Raw genomic sequence first — 22,916 nt, forward strand, 5'->3', positions numbered from 1 at the left:
CAAATATATATTTACTACCATTCAAAAGGCTGGGAACACTACAGTGAACTGATTTATCTATTAAGCAAGGATGCATTACATTGATTAAAAATGACACTAAAGACAGTTAAAATGTTACATCTGATTTATATTTCAAAGAAATGCTGTTCTTTCTAAATTTCTGTTGATCAAAGAATTTTATCACAGTTTCCACACTACATTAAGCAGCACAACTGTTTTCAACTGTGATAATAACAAGGTTTCCTGGGAATCAAAGCAGCATATTAGAATGATTTCTTAAGGATCATGTAACATGTTCACTATGAATTTATTAATTCATGTTTTTGTTTTTTATTATTTATTTATTCATTATCTTTTTTTCCCATTGAAATAATGACAACATGGTAAGGATACTTGCAATACTGTCATACAAAAAAAAAGATTCTTTCTTTAGATTTCGGGGTGAAATATGACCCAGACATGTTCTTGGACAGTTTTGAGGGATTCACCCAATGACTGTCTATAAAACACTTTAACATTGGTTTCAGTGTGAGGCTTCAGTTCCTCAAATTTCATTATTTCTCTCCCGCTCTTGTAGCTGTGGTCATGCATCCGAGTGTGAGGGACAACAGACCACTCAAGCTGAACGTTTCTATTAAAATTTAAGTCTGCAGAATGTTTTTTTTTTTTTTTCTTCACACTTAATCACACAGAATCTTTCACCACCTCCCACAGAAGACTTTAACAGGGAAGAGTGCTGAAAATATAACGCATAGCTGTGGAACTGACAGAGAGGGCAGCACACTAATAGAAGTAGAAAACTTTCCCTAACAAGTCTCTAATTAGATATAAGCTGGCAGCGGATGCTGGACAGATGTATGATGATCAGTCAAAGGGGTGTTAGCTGGGCAGCTGAAAAATCATCTACTGTCTATAATTGGGGCTAAGGAAGTAGATACCATATTCCTCTGACTCCTAACTAACAGATTCCTTTCCATAAACACAAGCATTAAGAAAAAGCTGATCTCTGTAATTGGTTCCCTGATATCCTGCTGAGCAGCAATGCAAACAAATGTCAGAATGACCTCTGCTTGGCCCATCATGGAGGTCAGGCATCGGCAGAGAATGCAACCGATAATGGTTATGTTCCAAAACCTAGAGAGCGACTTCATGGTCTCCTGTCTACCTAGACAGTTGCCTTTTAAATGAGGTGGAACCTCCCAACTGACTGTTTAGGCAGCGACTCCATGAGACACAAAAACACAGAAGACTCAACACAAATATTGGATAATAGTCCGTTTTTAATTAGACTGAACTATTTTTTACAGATCATACGGGTTCTTTACAGTACCTTGGTGATATGCTTCTAGGATTGCCTTCTCCACAAAAGACAAATTCTTTGTCCAAGACATGGTATCTTAGAAAGCTGCATAATTGTTCTTACATTTGGGAACAGTTTTGGTGTCAGAAGTAGAGCTGCATGGTTCTGGATAAAGTGAGAATAACCTTTTTTGTTGTTGTTGTTTAAAATAGAGATCATGATTCTAAACAAAAAACATAATTTACTAGAGGTTCTGACAAAAATAGCTGCAGTCTATTTACAAAATATTTAATAGCATGAATTATTATTATTTTTAATTGGTTTGAATGAATGATTCAATGACTCACTCATAAAGACTTTTTTTGAATGAATCTCTTGAGTGAATGATTCAATGACAAATACGTTTTTTAACAGTCGCTTCTCGCCACTTGATACAATCTTTTTTTCAGTCAGGTTACTTTCAAAAGGTGATTTACTCTAGTTTGATCGCTAACATACACATCAGTGTTTATATAAATATTATTTATATATATTATATATTTAAAGTCCCCCTGCGGTGAAAATCAAGCTATTAATGTTGTTTACATGTCTATGTGGTGTTAATATTTGTAATATTTAATAAGTCAACACCATTGCTGAGTATTTTCTCTTTAAACCAAAGACAGTCTCAAAAACATGGTTTGAAATCACTGAACTGCGTATACTTAATGAGGCAAGGGTGTAGAGTTACATTCAAGCTATTTTAAGGCATGAAGAAAACATTTTCAAGGAAAAAAACTTTTAAATATGTCATTTTGGTGATCAAAGTTGAGTTTTAAGGGATACAATTATTGACTACAGGGGGACTTTAAGTATATACTAAGAACTTCTTTGACAATTTGAATTATTGTAACACAGAAATAGTGATACTTGTGTGGTTGAAAAGACAACTAGCCTACTCTCTTGGTCAGTAGCCAATGCAGATTTGAATGTTCGCTGTGATCGTACTTGTCAAAGGTTTAATAGACATAGCTGAATTGTTGTCATTTAGCAATAAGGTCGCATGGGTGTTTGAATCGGGATCGCGATCTTTTAAATGATTAATCGTGCAGCTCTTGTAAGAAGTTTATCTGTAATACGGGCAGATCACTAGGTTTTGGACCAGAGCACATGGAGTAGAACACAGACAATCACATGCATTCATTCACTGGGCATGTTTCAGGTAGATTACTAACCTTTGGCATGAGGTCGATCATTTAGAATACTCTAAATTCATTAACATTTGAACAAGGTTAAGACCAAAGTCATGTGCTATGAAATTTTATTTTATTTTGTAAGAATTTTATCTGTGCGTATAAATAAGAATAATCTACACAATTATTACTGAATGAGACAATGTGTTTTCCTACAGCTCAAACAATAGAGAATGGCGCTAAGGTCATGGGTTTGATTCCCATGGAAAGGCAAAAACTGACAAACAATCTGTGACAATGTGTGACAAACCGTGTAAACAACGTCTCTTTAAGCTTTTGTGTATAAATGCATAAATGCGAAATGCAGATCAAATGAACCCTGCCTTTTTACCAATTTCATTTCTCAATTTACCTCATCCTGGTTCATCATTGCACATCATTCCAGAAAAAAATAAAAATAACTTGGTCAACCTGTGAGACAACAATCTTTTTCATCTGACATCATATAGGCCGTGCAAGGTCATTGGCTAATGTTAACAAATAGTCAAACTATTTAAGCAATATATTTTAGCAAAACTTGACTTCATTTTGGCCTGAAAAAATCTATTTCCAATTTCCAGTCTGGTCCTTCATTTTTTTCTTTTCTTGCTGAATATCACATTTAACTCAGAAATATGTCATATTATAGCAGTAAAATGGGCTGTAAGTGCAGTTTCATGTTGACTTAGTTTTTGTGAAATAAATTTCAAACAATTACAATCTCTAAAATACTTCAACATTAGTCAACATTCAGTTGTAAACCATTAGTAATAATTGTAGGGTATTATCATGCAAATTCTTTAACATTGTGTGCTTTGTGAGATAAGCTGCAGTACATATTTAATTCACAGTACACATTTAAGTGTACTGTACAGTACAAGTGTAGTGTACAAGCAGTACATATTTAAAGTCACCTACCTGTTCAGGATGCACGCTGCCTGTGATTTCAGCCACAGTGTTGAACGAGTCAACATCTGGCAGTGTTTGGGCCGCCATTGTCAGACGGACCACAATCCTCTGGCCTCTGCGGGCCATCCGGGCCATCATCTGGGCATCCTCGATAGTGATGCAGGCGGTGGGGATCTGAACCACTCCAGGCTGGTACCACTGCCAGCCAGTGTGGGGACTGAAAACAACACCACGTGTGGGTTAAAAACATAAAAATCTGCTTTTAAGTGTTTCATGAATTATGTTTTACAATATACGCAACCGATCAAAGGTTTTGAATATATTAATGTATTTTAATGTAAGTCTCTTATGCATTTATTTGATCAAAAATACAGTAAAAACTAAGTAATATTATTATAAAGCATTTTATTTATTTATTTTCTGTGATGGCAAAGCTGAACGTTTTAGCAGCCGGTACTTCAGTTTTTAGTTGTTAAAGTTTTAGTTTTTTTGGTAACTGTGATACTTTTTAATGATTCTTTGATGAATAGAAAGTTCAGAAGAACAGCATTTATTTGTTTTGTAACATTATGAATGTCTTTCTGTAAAATTATGAATTTAATGCATCCTTTAAAGCAAATTTTTTTTTCTCCTAAATGGTAGTTAATCAGTTTCCACAAAAATATTAAGCAGCACAACTGTTTTAAATATTGATAACAATAAGAAATGTTTCTTGAGCACCAAATCAGCATATTTGAATGATTTCTGAAGGATCATGTGACACTGAAATATTAAAAACATTGTATATAATATAACATGTATTACTATAAATACTAAATATTTTTACAGTATTTTTCATCAAATAAATCTAGCCTTGGTGAGCATAAGAAACTTCTTTCAAAAACATTAATTATTCCAAACTTTTGACCTGTAATGTATTTTATTTTAAGATACCATTCTAAACAAATCATCTCTGGAGCGTCAGTCTTGAAGGTTACTTTTAAATTGATTTGAATTTCCTTCTTTTGTTTACACGTTATTCAAATTTCTATTTGAAAAGTCAGTAGCCTTTAGTTTACAGTGGCAGTCCTTTTAATGATGACTTCAACAGTGCGATGATTCTGACCTGTTGATAGAGAACGGAGTTACTGAACGGATAAGAGAGGCAACGGCTCCAACTTTAGCAGCCTCTGAGGCCCCTGAGGCCCGATAGGCTACAGTCTCCCCATAGCTGACAAACGGCTGGTTATACACAACGATTTTCCCTTTAGCCTCACTCGCTCGCTTCTTCAACTCTTCAAAAGAGTCCACCACGATTACCTCAGCCTCTATACCTGCCAGGAGAACATAAGCTTAGATATTTGCAGGTGCAGGTATTTAAAAGGTCATGACTAGATGGACTGTGTACACTACTACCAAGCCCAAGTATGGCTAAAGTGTGGTTTCTCGGTAGAAGCATCACCGCACTCTCCTCCCCCCGCACCCAGTGAGGGATCTTCACTGGCTCTAGATGCACGTTCTCCAGTCCGTCCTGTCTAAGGGCATTGTACATGTACTTAATGGCCAGGTCTAGGTTCTTAGAGCCACTGACTCTGTTTCCAATGGTATCAGTGAACTCAGCTAGCCTCTCGTAGGAACGGTTCTGGGCTTTTCCATATACTGCGAGGTTTATGATTTGTTGAGCGATGTCAGAGTACTTAGAAACCTCTTTGGATATTTCAGAAAGGGGTTTACTGTCATAACTGTGAGGCCTAGAGTGACACTGTAGAAGACAGCAGAGGATAAGAAGAGTCCGCAGCGCCTGACTGGTGGAGTTATGACCCCTGCTTTTATGGCCAGTCATCTGAAAAGCACATGAGAGATAAAGAACAAGTCAATAATATTTGCCATTTATACTGTAAAATGAAATGATTTAAATGAGCCTTAATTATATATATATATATATATATATACACACATATATATATATATATATATATTCAACTCTATGTATGTATGTATGTATGTATGTATATATATTCTCTCATCTGTCCGTAATGCAGTTCAACTGGTGATTAAATAAATAGTTTCCTGGAACTGTTGTTAACTTTTTTTTCCTAGTCGTTTCTGATATGAAAACATTTTATACATTTAAGCAAAAACATTTAAGCAAATCACATTTTTTTCGATCACTCGCTTACGTTAGAATGGCACAGTAACAATAATAATCACATACGTTTATATAGGCTGCATACTAAAAATACAACAAACTGTTTGATATTATGCACACAAAATAGACCACGTAACGGCTTTTTCTATGTTTTAGGGGAAAGGTATTAGAAAAATAGTAGCACAATTTGAATAACTACGTATTAAAATTAAAATGTATAAATTTACCGGCATGGTTTCACATTGAAAGTACACTGTACATCCCTTGAAAACATTGGGCGCTCATGAGGCTACGGCAAGCGCGCTGGGACAATCACGCAAAACGCGTTTAGTATTAATCTGACGAGACGCCTTTCAAAACAACATTCCCAAACCGTTTTAGTTTTATGAAGCAAATCGATGACAATTTATTATTTAAAAAACATTTCAAATTTAACATTTGTGAATATAGAGAATATAGAGAATTCCTCTATAATTATTGTCGTTGTTGTCATCTAACATTGCTTGTCTATGTCAAAATTATTGAGATGGCCAAACAAACCAAAGAAGATACGTTCGCAGAAGCCGCACACATAATTACAGTAGGCTAATCTCGAGTTTTCAACTTGTAAAAAGGATTTTCATTCATTCAGCAATTTTCTGAGATCTCCTTGCACCCAGGGATGGGCAGTATTTCAGATACATGTATTTAAAATACAAAATACTATTTTGTATTTAAAAGCATTTGGAAAAAAATCTAATGTAATTTGTATTAAATACATTTAAGATGAATATTTTTGTATTTTCAAAATACATAAAATACTTTTTGCCAGTCAACCTCTTTATCAAGTGCCTCAACTAGTTCAGACACGCCCCTCCCCCCAACCCCAACATTCATGCATGTGAGCTGCTGTACAACTCAGCATTGGATCAGCATTTTCTGGGGGGGAAATATGACACTACATGATAGCGATGATATAAAGTGTGAATCGATGTAACTTTTTCTAAATCGTTTACATAGATGGGCCTATTTGTGGGGTAAGCAAATTTATCCGTGCAGCTTTTAGTGGGCATGAATTATTGGAACGTTGTAGTGGAAAAAGAAACACTGATGAATGATACACCACAAAAATCTTGTTTTTAGTTTTATTGTTCATAAAAAAGAATAATAAAAAAGGGGTAAATAGTGTCAAATGAATCTAAATTAATTCTAATTTTACATTTTTAGATAAACTTTCTAATTTTTATAAACTTATAGAAACAAATAAACTTTAAATAGAATAAATTATTAGCATTGGACTACCTGCACAAAAAAAAAAAAAAACTCTTTAAAAGAGTTTGAATTTCAGTTTATGCTGTGGTATCAAACCTGATACTGAGAGTTGTGAAACCATGATATATTGTTACTGTGAAGTAAAATTGTGATTTTGGTCATATCGTCCATCCATATTCTTTGCTAGATAGCGTAAAACATTCCCACAGTTTTACATACAGTATGAATTTTTTAATAGTGTTCACCACAAGTAATTACATTATAGCCTGGTCAGAAATAAGTAAATAAATGGCTGATATAAACAAAATAACAAAATACTGTATTTGTATTTAAATACATTTTTTCACACCGTATTTTGTATTTTAAATACATTTCCATGTATTTATGCCCATCTCTGCTTGTACCACGTGACCTCTGTACGACCTGACCGCTGTGGGTTCATTCCGAGCCTCAGAGGATGTGATTCTAATCATTCTGGACCCTCATATCCAGGCCACTTCCTCTTTGAACTGTTGCCGTCTGGTCGGAACTACTGTAAGAATTAAGAAATACCGGGCAGTCTGGTTGAGGAATGACCAATCCCGAGAAGACAAAGGACCTTCCTTGAAATTAACATTTGATTCTCTCTTAAGAAACTAGCATCCTCGAGTCAATTACCTCCCCCATGTTGTCTCTCTCTCACGCTGAGATCACCAGATATTCACCCAAAAATCTATATGGTTTAGTGTGAATAATTATCATACAGTATTATACATGTTTGGTATCATTTGAAATATCTCAGTGCGACTGGTACAAATGTCTCATTCCCAAAGAAGGAAACCAAAAGGTAATAAAGTTCTTAAGAGTTTAGAGGTAACTTACACATAGAGGAGGGGTGGGTCCTCCAGGCAAATGGCATTCTGCTCCAAAAAGGTGTAAACTCTAAAGGCAAATTCCCATTGTTAGCAAATGTTTCCATGTGAAAGAAGTTTCTGTCTCTATAAAGAAATGCAACAAGAGGCTCAGGGTGATTTGTTACTCATATTAGCCCGTGATGCGGAGTGTATGCAGGCACTCTGCATGTATTTTATAAAGTCAGGTTCGCATCTTCTCTCTATATTCCAGAGCATTTGATATTTTGTATTTATTATCTTTGAACTGATTATGAAATTGGCATAATACATTTACCTGAAATAATAAATTGTTACATTTGATTTTATTCCGACTGACTCTGAAATTGTTTTCCCGAGTAGATTAAACAGATTCGTAGGCTATGTTACCGCAAGTTTTGCGTCAGATTAGTGACGACTAATATTTGGCACTAATTCAAGTGTATGTGTTTTGTAAAGACAAGAAGGGAATTTCCGTTTAGGAAGCCAAAGTGTTGCTTGACCAACCTACACTGCATGAAAATTGGGATTTCCGACCCCGTAAACGGCCGCAAATCTCCCTAATTTTCGGCAGTTAACGACAATTTACAGCCTGTGAACGTCGCGTTCGTCTGTGCCGAATATTGTCGGAAACGAACCATGACGTATGCAGAGCGCTCGCGCCGGAGGTGTGAATGGCTCTAATTACCATATGAATAGCAGCTCCCGCCAGAGAAAGGCTTGAATTTCCTCACTCACTATTGGTTGAACCCACGTGGTTTAAACAAGAAAAATCACTCGTGATTGGTTGGCAGATCTGTTACTATTGGTCACCCTTGCTCATTAAAAATTCAAAAAATTATAATATTCACATAAATAATAATATATAAATTATTTTTTTATATTCATAATATGCTATTCTGTGGTATATTCATGTCATTGTTAACCTATGGACTACACTATTATTACCATCAAGGACATGAATTTATAAAGGAATGGAAAATTTGCCAGGGACATGCTGTTTATTCAAAGAAAGAGCTTTATTAGCACAGACACAAAACAATATACACCTATGTACAAAGCATAGATCATCTGCACACACAACAAATTGGAAGCTCAGTGTCTGTTTTCATCTTCGGAGCTGTAGTAGGTGACTAGCGGCGTTCTCTCTGAATTCGATCCACTTTGAAACCGTCTGTGGTGCGTTGCCCTGTATTTAGGAGTCGCCTCTAATCTCGACTGCAGCGTAGCACAGAGCTCTGTGAGCTCCTGGCTGGTGGTTGAACTTCATCGGACATCAGATCTATGGTGGCGCACTTCCAAATGCCCACGTCATCCTCACCTAGCACACCGTCTCGCTTCTAGCAGCTGTAAAAACAACCAATACAGACAATCAGTACTGTGATGCACTGTGTATGGACACAAAACATCTATTAATGCACGTGAAAAATAGTCACATTGACTAAAAATCTTACCCTCTTTCTTCTCGCTCGACTCCGAGCTGAACTCTTCACAGCTTCGGCCTGCAATGCCAGATCTGGTTGTTTGTACCTGAAGCTCCTGCGTACTGTCTCGTAGTATGTCTTACAGGCAGCTGGAAAACAATTAAATGAGAGTGATATGAATAAAAACAACGCAAGTCACAGTAAAATGAAACAAGGAGAAAATAGTAAAAGTTACTTACAATGTCGTCATGATCAGCGTCATGAAAATCTGGACTTGCAGACATAGCACTGAGTAAATGTGAGGTTACGCTATGGAAACAAAATGTATGATTAAGATCGTAAACTATAACGGATCTATTTTCTTATACAAGAGAATGAAAGCATATTCTTTGAATCTTACCTTTAAAATGTTTGTAAGTTTTTATGAAAGTAAAAAAATAAAAGAATGTAAGATTCTTTTTTTTTTTACCTTGATCCAGTTTGTAGCGCCCACAATTTGTCTCAGAGTTGTGAAGATGGCATACTGCTTCCTGTAAATTACAGGATTATTTACAATTATTAAACAAATAATAGCCATCAATCCCATGACCTCTTGCTTTATGATGAAATCATGAAAAACAGAATATTCTTACATTTCACAAGGCCTGACAAAATACAGCTGCAGGTAACTAGCGGCATTCTGTCTGAATTCAGTCCATTTTGCAGACGTCTGTGGTGCGTTGCCCTGTACTTTGGAGTCGCCTCTAATCTCGACTGCAGCGTGGTACAGAGCTCGGTGAGCTCCTGGCTGCGACAGGACGGAGGTCGCACAATCCATCCAGACACCCCGCCGACGATGCCGTCTTCCTCATCAGACATCAGGTCTATGGTAGCACACTTCCGAAGGCCCACCTCATCCTCAGCTAGCACACTCTGTCTCGCTTTTAGCAGCTGTTAAAACCAATAAAGACAATCAGTACTGCCCAATGCACTGCGTATGGACAACACACATCTATTAATGCACCTGAAAAATAGTCACATTGACCAAAAACGAATCTAATCTAATAAATCTTACCGTCTTTCTTCTCGCTCGACTCCGAGCTGAATTCACCACAGCTTCCGCCTGCAATGCAAGATCTGGTTGTTTGTACCTGAAGCTCCTGCGCACTGTCGTGTAATATGTCTTAAAGGCAGCTGGAAAACAATTAATTGAGAGTGATATTAATAAGAACAACATAAATCACAGTAAAATTAATAAGAACAATATAAGTCACAGTAAAATTAATAAGAACAACATAAGTCACAGTAAAATTAAACAAAGGAGAAAAAATGCAACCGGGTGAAATTGCAGAAATACACACCGGAAGCAAACTATGCTTTTTGAAATTGGGGTTTTATTCTGACTGCTGTTTAAAATAAGTGACAGCGGTCAATGGAGGCACAATTAAACAGATAAAAGTCTGATTAAGAAAAAAGTTTGCCTTGTTCTAAGAGATTTCACAAGAAAAAAAAATAGATTTCACTAGTAAAAAAAAAAAAAGAAAGAAATTGTAGAAACAGTTTACAGTAAATTTGATGACAATCAAATGTCACAAAAAGCTTAACCAGTGGATCAATGCCCAAATCCACAGAATACTTAACTCAATTCAAACTGAAATGCAGTGTAATACACTGCAACTGGTCAGATTTAAATTGATTTCTCCAAACCAAAATATGTTAGGCTACAATTAAATACGATAACACAAACTGGAATACGGCAGTGGCTGAGGTAACTTAGGCCTAAGTTACAAGAGAAATAAAAGCACTTTAACAAAGCCACAACCCACGTTTAATCATGCCATGCGGAACCAGAAATATGCATTTAACCATAAAGTTATACTGTATAATCACAGAATATAGATTCAACTCATTAACAGATTTATCAAATAAACATGCCATCAGTAATTTCCCCCATAAACCATAAAACGTACATACCCAATCCTTTACCGTCCGATCACCACGAGGTTCCCTCGTCACACATGCGCTCCAAATAAATCTATAAACAAAAATGTACACATCAAATGTTCTTTTAACTTCGCTTCACAACTTATTTGTGCATATTAAAGATATTGGAGTAATATTTACCGAGAAAGAAGAACGTATAACACAGAATCCGATCGATGCACGCACCGTCATGGAGCTCTCCTGAACAATGAAAAATGGCTGCCGTTCTCTGGTCGCGCGCACGCGTCCAGCACAAGTGAATAGTATCGCGAGAAGAGAGGGATTTCTTAAAGGGGCCACAAACATTTTTAATGCAAAATAGAAACGAGGTACATTTTATGTAAACAACTCTAATCGTAGTTGTAACTCTATATGTACAGCAGGCATAATTCTTGTCATTGCGTATGTGTATGCAGCATGAGTCAAATACAATCTTCTGTTCGTGTTGTATTATGCACAGTGGTTGGCCTCTAAGAGATTGTGATGCTGTTTGCATGGAATGCACATTTTACCTTTGTGGCAAAGCCTGATTGAAATTAATTGTTGAAATAAATGGTTTTGTGTCTTTTTTACATAACATTGGCTATTGCTAATGACACATATAACTAATCTAGCTACTTTCATTAAATATATCAATTTAAGCTAAAATGTAAGAGGGTCATTCTATGAAAATGTCCATTTTTCTGTCCCTAGCCTTTACAGAAATATTACACTTAAAAAACACTTTTAAAATAAACGTGTTTCACATTTTAAAATAAAACAATATGTTATTTGAACAATTACACCCTCTTGAGCCATCAATGTGGCAATATTTGATTTTTATGAATTATATAGAATTTCAAGCACCACAGAAGTGCTCGTCCCCAGTCATGTACAGAGGGAAAATGCTTTATTTTGAGGTCAATAACAGATTTTTACACCATTTAAAATACAATAATGTATACATAACTATCAAATATATTATGTAAATGATATATATAAAAAAAATGCAGAATACATATTATAAAATTTATAATGAAAGTAGTGGTCCCCTGGAGTTGTGTCACTGGTGTTACTGTTAAACAAAAATCTCTTATTTTGAAATAAAAATCACACTGCTATAGCTTATGTTTGTATGCAGTATTAGTTGTTAGAATTAGAATATTAGTTGTTTGAAGAGTTACAAAAAAGCGGTCGGTCTTAACACAAGTTTCAGCCGGCAAGTCGGTCAGACTAAAAGGGGGAAAAAATAAATAATTGGGTCGGTAGGCTACTAAATTGACAGGGTCGGTCGGGTTACGGCAAACAAGAATATTTTTAAGGATGGCCTTAGACTATTGTAACTCACTTTATTTTGGGCTATCTCAGGCCTCTCTCTCTCGTCTACAGCTAGTTCAAAACGCAGCAGCTAGGCTTCTCACCGGGACACGCAAATATGAGTCGATCACCCCTATTTTATTCAAACTCCACTGGCTACCTGTCACATTCAGGATTGATTTTAACATTTTACTATTTGTGTATAAAGCTCTTAACAAACCGGCCCCCCAATATCTGACCAATCTCCGCTGCCCGTACACTCCATCTCGTACTTTGAGATCCAGTGATCACTGTCTTTTCATCGTGCCCAGATCCAGACTTAAAAAACGAGGCGACTGCACTTTTGCAACTGCAGGCCCAAAACTTTGGAACAGTCTACCCCTCTATATCAGACTAGCTCCCTCAATTTCCATCTTCAAAACATCCTTGAAAACTTTTAATACCCCTTGACACAACTATTGTTTTTTTTTTTAATTGTCCTGTTTCTGCCCTGCATTTTATCTATTGCCCTGTACAGCACTTTGGTCAGCCTTGGCTGTTTTTAATTTTGCGTTATAAATAAATATTGTATTTTTTTTAGAATTAAGTTAATACCTTTGAGTCACCTGGGATAAAACTCCCCCTGCTACCCTCATTTGCATTTGTAAAGCTCACAGCAGTCTCATTTACATGTTAAAGCATTAGAGGGAGGGGGGTCACGGGGCAAGCAAGTCCCACGTCAATTTCCGACAATTTCCGACAGTTTGCAGTGTTGCCTGTAAATTGCCGTTTGCAGTCGTAAACCTGAACTTCCACGACAATTTACAGCGCCGGTAACTGTCGAAAATCCCACTTTTCATGCAGTGCTAAATCTGGGTGTGTCTTACCTCTGTTTTAATTTAATCTTATATAAGTGTACGTGGGAAACCACGGCATGGCCAATCCAAAGCTACTATAAGACAAGTTGGTTGACTTATATCTGTAGTAGTGGCCATACCGAAGTAAACGTTACTTTAATTTCAAGTGTATGCAAATCACGGGGGCTATACCAAAGTATCGTTGATTATGTAAGCGTGAATGCGACCGATCTCATGTATATAGCAATTACTTAGGATCGTGAGACCTACGTTAAACAAGGCGTGAGGACCTCTGAGCGACATAGTTTTCTAATATGAACGGGTCAAATATAAGTAAAGAGTTAAATAGAATAATCAAATGTATTTCTAAACTATTATATAATTGACCAATAACCAATTGGCAATCTAACCTAAATTTGAGGTTGTGCTAAAATGGAGTCAGATAAAAGCTTAAATGGACTTTGCCACGTAGAAAGACAGTAACACGCAGAGACGTTCTATCGGATGCCGGCTTTGGACCGATAGACGGGCTTACATTACAGAGCACTGAGCACCAGAACAGCCAGGCACAAGAAAAGTTATAGGCTACTTGTCTTAAAAGTTAACTGTCATGAACAGTTAAATGCCCCCACTGGGCAATAAACATGTGCAATACAGAACACTATTTATAATTATATTTATTTAGCACACCATACCTCTTATTTACACTCCCTTGCATTTGTATATAACATATCTGTACATACATATATTGTCTGTTGTCTATTTTGTGTATTGTTTTGTTTTTTATATACATTTATTGTTTTATTTAGCCTACTTATTCTATTTTACTCTATTTTTTATTATCTGTCTTGTCGCCATTATTCTGTCTGTACTGTGGAAGCTTCTGTCACCAAGACAAATTCCTTGTATATGGAAACATACTTTGCAATATAGCTCTTTCTGATTCTGATTCTGATAAGCTCCAACGTAACGTGTTGTCATCTCAATAATTCATGGCGTGAAACTCAGAATGAATTTCATTGTGAATAGATAAGATCCCAGACAGCAAATAGTGTCGACCCAGATCTGGCCCATATCTGGTACGTGTGGATTCCACGTGCACCAGATGTGGGCCGGATCTGGGCCGACACTATCCGAGCTAACACAGTTACGTTGTGAAGACGTAACCGGACCGGACCATATTCGTAGTAGCGACGTACCACATAACGTTCCAGCGACGTAACTTTGTGATTCCCATAATCGGCGTGGCGACGTTATAACTGTACGTTGCTGGAGCATGGCAGGTACGTCCTAACGACCAAAATTCCACGTCCGCATTTATTTTTAAAACACTTCTCACTTTTAGTCCTGGGAATGAAGATGTGCTTGATCCATAACCTTGAAATCCGCATAGATCTGATAAACTCAAACATTTCATTCTCTGCTGTAAAACCTTATAAATTCTAATAGGGGATTGTGTATTGTTTTCAGTTAATACATTTAGGTATCAATACATGTGTAACGGAAACCAATACAAAACCCTATTACATTCTAAATAGAAAATGGCCCAAAACCATTAATAAATAAATTAATTTATTAATCAGCATTTATTCAGTGTTACTTTGTACAATTACTAAGCCAATAGGCCTACATTTTGAATATTATTTTTTTTTTTAGCCATGTAAAGTGTTAACAAGTTATGAGTACAGAAATTTAACACGCCAATTAATTAATAAAAAAAAACATAATCAATGAATAATGTAACCAACTATAATTTTTTATTGAAAAAAGTTGTGCGTCGGCACGGCACAGCGCGGATTAATCCAATGTTTTGAGGAGAATGTGCGGCTGTCAATCACCGCGCCGGTGGTGTGGATACTGTCATTCGCAATCACAGATTCTACTTTTTGGAAGTATGACCAACATAAGAATTTTCACCGGAAAATGTCATCTGGAGAAGTAAGTAACATCCACTTTTGTTCTGACCAACTAATGTTAAGGGGAAAAAGCATTGCAGTAAATCGCGCTGATTAAATCTAACGCTCGCTTATCATATCACGTCAAACCGTGCAAATTATACTTTGCTCTCAAATTGTTAATGTTAACAACATCAGCATTGCGTGACTACATTTAATGCCCTCCCGATATTTATCCTTGTTTTCGCATGGGCCGGTTGCAGTCTCTTTTTTTCTCCGAAGTCTTTCGCGTTTTACAACGGGTGAATCTCCAGTTGTCACTGGTTTGAACCTTTCTGGATCCGCCATCAAATTGATAAGTTTAATTATATCAAGTGCTGTGAGACAAGGCTATAAATCTCCACCACCAACATCCTCACTCGCAATATAGCCTACTAGCCGAGACTCCTTCTTTATGTGTACAGATGTGACGTAATGACGCAAAGGCATGCTTGAATTCCACCAGTACAACTGGAATTAAATACATTATTACAAGCTTACCATTTTGAATCGAGCTAAGGCAAGCAGATAGTTTTGAACACTGGCTGGTTATGTACTTTGGGACCGTTCGGTATATGGAATGGACCACTGGAGGAAAATAAGGGAGGGTCATGTCTTTTTATTCTTTGTTGAGCCAACTTTTTTTAGTCTAGGGGGAGGGTCACCCAACTTTTGTAGGCTATTCATGAAAACAGCAAAATTTCAAAGTGGCTTGTTTTGTGCATATTTTTCCATTGCTAGCAGATGGGTCTGACTCAACAAAAATCCAGTTTGGCGCTGTTTGACAGTGCGTGCGGCCGTGCGCGCTTCAGGGCATACGCTCAGAAAAAGTGTATCATGTCAGAACAGAACGCCAATGAAATGTTTACCCGGCAAAGCTTTAAAGCACAAGCAAATAATGAGACTTTTGTGACTGAATAAGTGCAGTGTCCTGTGAGTGTAACTCTACCGCTGCATTAACATGTGGTGTGAATGTAGGTCGAGTTTTACAGTATTGGGACTGAGGCGCCAGAACCGCAGCTGATAGAATGTGCGCTGTAGCACGATACTACCATATTTTAGTTTCCATGCTTATTATGTTTCCACAACAATGTTAGTGAGTAAATCTACTGAAATGGCCACCATAACAGTGGAGTGTGATGTGTAAGATGAGAAAGCTGAGGTTAACACCCGTTTCACACATACTCCGTGTGCAGTGCGAATGTGGTGCAGGAGCAGCACGCTATTAGGCTAGTGCTTTCACATATGCTGCGTTTGCAGTGCGTAACTGATCCGCGGCTGTACCACAAACACATACTCACTATTTTTATTTCAAATCCATAAGTTATCAGCAACTTTTATTGAAAAAAAAAAAGTTTTGTCAGCATTGCGATTCTGTTTATACACATACACTCTTTAATAGAGGTATTCACGTTTAAACACAATTTAAACAACGTATTATTCAATGCATTAACGTTACCTCTATATATAGATTTATATATTAAGTTGCTCAAGCAAGTGGTAAAATATTTAACAATGTACTTATATTAAAATCGCAAACATTTTAATTTAAAACTTAAAATTGACAAAAACAGCAGACTCTCATGCCTTCTCATGCCACAAAATTCCATGATGGCAAATCGTCGGCTGGTCAATGCTCTTGCTGTTGCTCTCCTATACTGGAGATCTGAAAAAGAAAGAGATCTGTGTGGGTTAAATACTACCTGGCGGAGAGGAACCAATACGGGGAGTTTCACCGTCTGGTGGATGAGCTGCGTCTGAACAACGGTGAGGATTTCAGGGAGTATTTCAGGGTGTCGCGCTGTCAGTTTGACGAAATCCTCCAAATCAACCAAATCAATAGGTAAAGTTACGGAAAAAAATACGCACCGCATACGCACTGCAAACGAAGTAACTTATGTGTGAAACGGGCGTAAGTCGTTTGTCATGGTTGTAAAAAAAACAATGGCTATCTGACATCTTTGCCAAGCGCAAACCAGTAACTTACAGAAGTAACGTTAACTTAATCAATAAATTATCTGGGAGGGTCATGCCTTTTTTCACAATCATTTTGGAGGGTCAAAGAAAAATGTATTGCTGGCGAAGGGAGGGTCAAGTCTATTTTGACTAGCAGCTATAGATCTCAAAACTCCTCCGGTAACTTAACGTTAAGTTAGCACCTTAAATAAAAAACGAACAGTCCCTTAACTTACTCAAACATTTATTTTGGATAATTTTTAACCCCAAAAAGCTACGGACTGCAGCTAAATAGTAATAGTAAATATTCAACAGGTGTGTGTCAATAACACGTAAGAAAAGTGTCAGGAACAGTTGTGTGTATTATTTGTGTGATTTTAGAGACTAAACTCACCTGAAAGCAGTGAAAACAACAGCGAGAGAGAGAGGGAGTTTGCTTCTTGTCAGTTGTGTTTGCTGCGCCGTTTCCATGGCAACTCTGCGCGCTCCAGGCAGGGTTTGAAAGCTACTCGAATGTTCAACGCGCACGCAGTCAAGCGCATTTACGTAAATAAACATCTAGAATTAACACATTAGGCTAAATTAATAAAAAATCTCATGAATTAAAAATATGTTGTCATATGTTGCTGTCTGGGATAAGATGGAATCGAGACAAGATGCAATTAAGTAGCTAAACATTTAATATTCGACAACTGTTTTACCATTATTTATTTATTTAATTAATTTTATTTAATTTTGTCAAATTTCGATATATTTTGACTAATTCATAATTTTGTGAGACGACAAGAATATTACAAAGCCTTGAAATTTCAACATAAGGCATACCCTTACAAAAAATAAGTATTCTTGAAATTAATTTTATTAGGTATACTTAAGTAATGTTCAAGTATATTTTAAGTATACTTTATATTGTCAATGCACTTATAAGGTATCAGATATAACCCAGGATTTCCACCCCGGAATTGTTTTGTTCAAAACGTACCTCTACTGTTACAAAGTAGTCACTGACAAAAACCTGTGAGAAAGGATTTACTTTCATACACTGATAACAAATGCTTTCAAAAACCATAGAGAAACTATCTTTGACATTTTTGATCCCAAAAGAAAATACAAGCCCCGGTTGGGTTTGTAAAGCAAAATTACTTTTTTTGTTTTATTTTATAACATATAATATACAATATTTCAATGTTTTTACGTATCAATGTACTATTTTTGTACAAATACAATCAAATTTTTTAGAGTATAAAAGTATACTTTTATGTATACTTTAAGTGTAACAGTACTACTGAGTAGCCTACTCTAGTTTACAACTATGTTTTTCATTTGTACTACAACTATACTACAGGTTATACTGATAGCTATACTGGCATACTGATAGTTTACTAGTCAAATACATGTAGCACATTTTTTAGTTTATGAAAGTACACTTTGAATTATACTCTCAGTAAACTACTAGTTTAGTAGTTTTATACTGCAAGTATTCTTTTAAGTTTTCTTTATACATCAATACTTTCAAACAATGTAAGTTTATAAGACTGAGCATTTAATAGGCTTCTCAATCAAAAGAGTAAACACAACTACAAGCCAAGTATACTTAGAATACTTAATCATACTTTTAAGTATATGTATTCAAGTATAGGCCAAATACTGCAAATTTGTGCAAAAATGTAAGTGTATTTCTGAGAAGTACATAAAAAGTACATTTTTAGCTTAAAAGAAGTATATAATAGCACACTTGAATAAACTTATTTTTCGTAAGGGTAAGATTAAGAGTGAATGTGTGCATAATAGCCTAGAGGCCTATAACAAATATTAGCCTGGCAACACCAATTAGCCAGGCAACACAAATTTGATGTCATGTCTGAGCAACACGCAACACTAAAACGGTAAATAACAACAAAAAAATTATTCAGTTATGCATATACAGTAGCTCATGCTTATGCATATATTTTCTAGAATAGTTGTGGACAGGTGTTGTGACAAGTAAGTGTGAGATTCTTTTGGAATAAAACAGCCTTTGTGGCAACTTGTGCGTTTAGTACATTTTCCTGTCAGAGCTTTAACATCTAGGGATAAATCCCAGAGCAATCTTCTTCAGAGGTGTTACATTTCCACCACAGCTTGTGTTTGATGGTCCAAAGAGAGCCGAGAGACACTTGGCATGCATATTGATTCATCACGTACATATTCATACACACAGTGATTGAACAGTTGAGAATAATCTCCAAAGAGAGGTGCACAAGGTGAATTCAGGTTGATGCGCAAGAAGCGTAATTAAAATACCATGAGAAAATGTTTATTCAGTAGTGTTTTTTTTTTTTATGAAATACAATACTGTTTCTGTAATTCTGTGACATTACCACTCATCACATTTCTCCAGTTCTAGCTTTTAACATCATTCTGATGCACAAATGTCCTTAAAATCCCTGTAGAACTGTTTCAGAACAGTAGGCACTTCAAGGGCTTCTAAAACATTTGTGAATATACATTTTCATCGATTTTTTTAACTAACATATTACATATAATATGTAGTATATAAATAATTATATTCTATAAATTATTGTATATTAACATATACAGAGACGTCGTTGACTCTAAATGGTCAGGTCTTTAAAAGAAACATATCGGAAATGCACATGAAAAGAGTAAAAATGAGCAGATGTGATTCACGTTATTAATCATCATCACTGTTAACAACACTGTTTGAGTCTTTGGAAGGTCAGAGACATTCAGCAGAATATGCTCGAGTCAGAAACAAAAGAGAAATAATTTTAAAAGCTGCTTTAGCGTGAGGGATAATATTATGAAATCAAGAAAAATGGCCTTCATTAGGGTTTCTGTCAAAAATGAACATTGAAAATGTGTCGACTGAGAAGAATGTGGGCGTAAAAATCAGTAAAACTGCAGACTTTTACTGGGTAAATGATGTTAACTTGTCATGGAAGATTCATTCTTGGTCTCATTAAACTTGTTAATAATCCATATCTTATTCTAATGAGCCTTTTTTTCCATTCAAGTGTTGGGTAACTGGATATCAAAAAGTTTTGCTGGGGGTTCTTGACCTTGATAAGCTTGTGTGCAATGCAAACTTATATCATAGTCACAGTAATCTTAATAATTTAAGTAAATTACTGCGATATTGAAGTATGTTATGAATGGAGTTGTGGCAGACTATGATGAAACTAAAAGACAGAAAAAGAGAGAATGAAGGAGTACAAGAATGGAGGAATGTGTTCTTAGCTTTAGGCAAAGAAGAATGTGAACTTTCAGGGACTTAACACTGTACCAACTACATTAAAATCATGAAATATAACAAAATACATTTAAACATTCTGCAGTATGCTGTGATCTTTGAATGATTTCATATTGGCCAGACGAAAATACAAACATTCAGTTTGACCGAAGAACATAATGGCACAAGCCGAAGGAGAAAAATACCCTTTACAAAAACAGATGAGATGAAAACTAAATTACTGATAAAGTCCACACTGAGATAAGTTACTCAAATGTAATCAGTGGAAAATTAAAGGTATCAGATATAACCCAGGATTTCCTCCCCGGAATTGTCTTGTTCTTTAATAAAACGTACCTCTACTGTTACAAAGTAGTCACTGACTAAAACCTGTGAGAAATGATTTACTTTCATACACTGACAACAATTGTTTTCAAAAACCATAGAGAAACAATCTTTGACATTTTTGATCCCAAAAGAAAATACAAGCCCCGGTTGGGTTTGTAAAGCAAAATTACTTTTTTGTTACATTTTTAAATAAGTAAAGGTTCCCCGTAAAAAAAAAATCCCCTCGATGTGCTACCAATCCAACGCTACTCTTGGAGAGGAGTTGCTTGTCATAATGTGATGTTACTGTTGGCAATGATTGGTGATTCAGGCGTAGAACTCTTTACTCGGAGCCTTCTGATAGGCTGAGCTGGGTGGCTTGCGCTCTCCAAGGTCATAGCTCCCCTCATCCTTCTTTCTCATACGGTACACCAGAAGGAGGATCAGGAAGATGGCAAACAGGAAGCCGATCACTCCGCCGGCTATAACCGCTGCACCAAGAAGAATGACACCATGTCAAGCTAAAATAATATTACGTTTATAATATCTAACACACACATGCATCTTCAACAAAGGCTCACAGCTACAAATCAAATGAATCAAAATATCAGTGAAATGAACACAGAGGCCCTGTTTACACCTGGTATTAAGATGCATTTTGGTTGGTTGGATCACAAGTGAACGACACCAAATACAGGTGTAAAAGGGGTCTAAAACATTTTGAGCTTGTCCACTTTCGACCACATCCAGAACCACAATGCATTCGAACAGCCACAAAAGACCACCTCATCGTCTACTGACCTAATGCATAAACATTATGGGAAACGCACTATCCAGAAGGGATTTAAACTTTGTCGGCTAAAGACCCAAGTTTAGTTTGAAGATGAAAAATGTACCAAGCACAATGTTCTCTCACCATTCCTATTTCTAACACACACTCACAGTGTTTGGTGTGGTCTTGCGGCTGTCAGAGCAGAAACGAAAGCTGCTACTCTCCGTATGTTTTAACGTCGTCTCCTGTTCGTATGTAAATTGCGCAAGCATATTTCGTCCATTAGATCGAAAGCCCATTCATTTGAAGTGATTGAAATTTGACAAAAGTGACGGATTTAAACACCAGGTGCAAACGGGTTTGTGTCTCCCTCGTCTACTTGTGATCCGATCGACCAAAACACATCCTAATACCAGGTGTAAACAGGGCCAGAGACATCTGAAATGGTTTGTCAACTTATTCATTTACAGAAAATAGATTGGGTGATTCTTCAATTATGGGCACTTTTGATAACTTCAGAATAATAAAGATTTGTATAGCATTTTGTCTTTAACGTCTTGATAGGGGACTGAAATGTTCCCCTAACTGAAGAATCACCCTTCTGTGTGCTGTTCATTTTAAACATACCTGCCAGCACTTCTGTCCTTTGGAAGAGATTCTCTGTGCGAACCTCATGAAGCAGGTCAGCATCTTGTACAGCACTCGGTGAGCTGGTGGCTTCAGCGGTGACCTGGGGCTTTTCTGTCTGATCGTTAGAGATCTAAAAAACAGTAAAAGAGGGAGCAAGAGAAAGACAGCTAAACATCAAAATTGCTGACACAAAAAACAATTCAGCTTGTAGATGGTGTCGGAAAAAGTGAAAAGATTCAATAACAAGATTGAAGGATCCAACATAACAGTGGTGTTCAGTAAAACTGCGAAAGACAGCAGGTCAGTGTATGCGTCAAAGAGGGGCAATATCACAAGTTGTCACAGTTTTGCAGGCTGTGCAGCTTTTCGGAAAAGTGGGAGTCAGCAAAAGCTTTGATAGTGTCAGAAGCAGTATGACTGAAATGGGCAAGCAGTTGCACCTCTGGTTCCATGTCTGACTCATATAATGTCTCTATGCTGATTTTGTCCATCTCTCTGGAAATGGAGGACTCCAAGCTGGGGCTGCTGGTGTAGACAGGCTCCTGAGTAGACCCCGCATTGAATTCTGGGTACCGCGCAATTACCGTGGAAGTGTCTTCATCATCATCTGTGTCACTAAAACCTAAAGAGATGAGTGAGAAATAAAGACATTAAATAAGTCAGCCATTAGAATGTTTGTTGCAATCCTTGAATTTGATTGGCTGAGCAGAGTTTTTTACTCAGCTTGTCTTTTTTGTGCATTTCAAACCCTCTGGAATTTTTAATTGTCTCTTTCTGGGTGTTACAATATATGCCAGCAGGTAGAGAAAAGTGACTGCCTTTGTGAGTGACTCATCTGAATCATTCACTCAACCAACTCATGCAAAAACAATGATTCAT

The 22,916-nt window shown here is 36.6% G+C and overlaps 2 protein-coding genes and 1 long non-coding RNA gene across 5 annotated transcripts in view; all 3 read right to left on the bottom strand.

Moving 5' to 3' along the window:
• Positions 1-5,864, bottom strand: part of LOC311306739 (carboxypeptidase Q-like) — a 59,154-nt gene extending 53,290 nt beyond the window's left edge. The window contains exons 1-4 of one of the 2 annotated variants that reach the window (XM_084435291.1): positions 5,776-5,864; positions 4,816-5,242; positions 4,526-4,733; positions 3,430-3,637 (exon numbers count right to left, since the gene is read on the bottom strand). In XM_084435291.1, the coding sequence (XP_084291417.1) occupies positions 3,430-3,637; positions 4,526-4,733; positions 4,816-5,242; positions 5,776-5,781 (849 nt within the window). In that variant the 5' untranslated portion in view covers positions 5,782-5,864. Of the gene's footprint in view, positions 1-3,429; positions 3,638-4,525; positions 4,734-4,791; positions 5,243-5,775 lie in introns of both variants that reach the window. The other variant, XM_084435290.1, reaches the window with a different exon arrangement.
• Positions 5,865-8,555: 2,691 nt separating this feature from the next.
• LOC311276186 lies at positions 8,556-14,055 on the bottom strand. 2 transcript variants are annotated; one of them, XR_014625039.1, is made up of 8 exons: positions 11,196-14,055; positions 11,046-11,106; positions 10,147-10,265; positions 9,725-10,022; positions 9,562-9,622; positions 9,332-9,401; positions 9,123-9,241; positions 8,556-9,015 (listed from the first exon to the last, which is right to left on the bottom strand). It is a non-coding gene; the product is annotated as an uncharacterized lncRNA (long non-coding RNA). The 2 variants fall into 2 exon arrangements; XR_014625040.1 differs by having other exon boundaries at positions 8,558-9,015; positions 11,046-14,055.
• Positions 14,056-19,356: 5,301 nt separating this feature from the next.
• The window catches only part of LOC311306838 (syndecan-2-A-like), a 31,708-nt gene continuing 28,148 nt past the window's right edge, over positions 19,357-22,916 (bottom strand). The window contains exons 3-5 of the mRNA XM_084435426.1: positions 22,478-22,659; positions 22,035-22,167; positions 19,357-21,126 (exon numbers count right to left, since the gene is read on the bottom strand). Of these exons, the coding sequence (XP_084291552.1) occupies positions 20,963-21,126; positions 22,035-22,167; positions 22,478-22,659 (479 nt within the window). The 3' untranslated portion in view covers positions 19,357-20,962. The remainder of the gene's footprint in view (positions 21,127-22,034; positions 22,168-22,477; positions 22,660-22,916) is intronic.

Source organism: Rutilus rutilus (assembly GCF_951802725.1).
Source record: "Rutilus rutilus genome assembly, chromosome: 17".
Taxonomy (NCBI): domain Eukaryota; kingdom Metazoa; phylum Chordata; class Actinopteri; order Cypriniformes; family Leuciscidae; genus Rutilus; species Rutilus rutilus.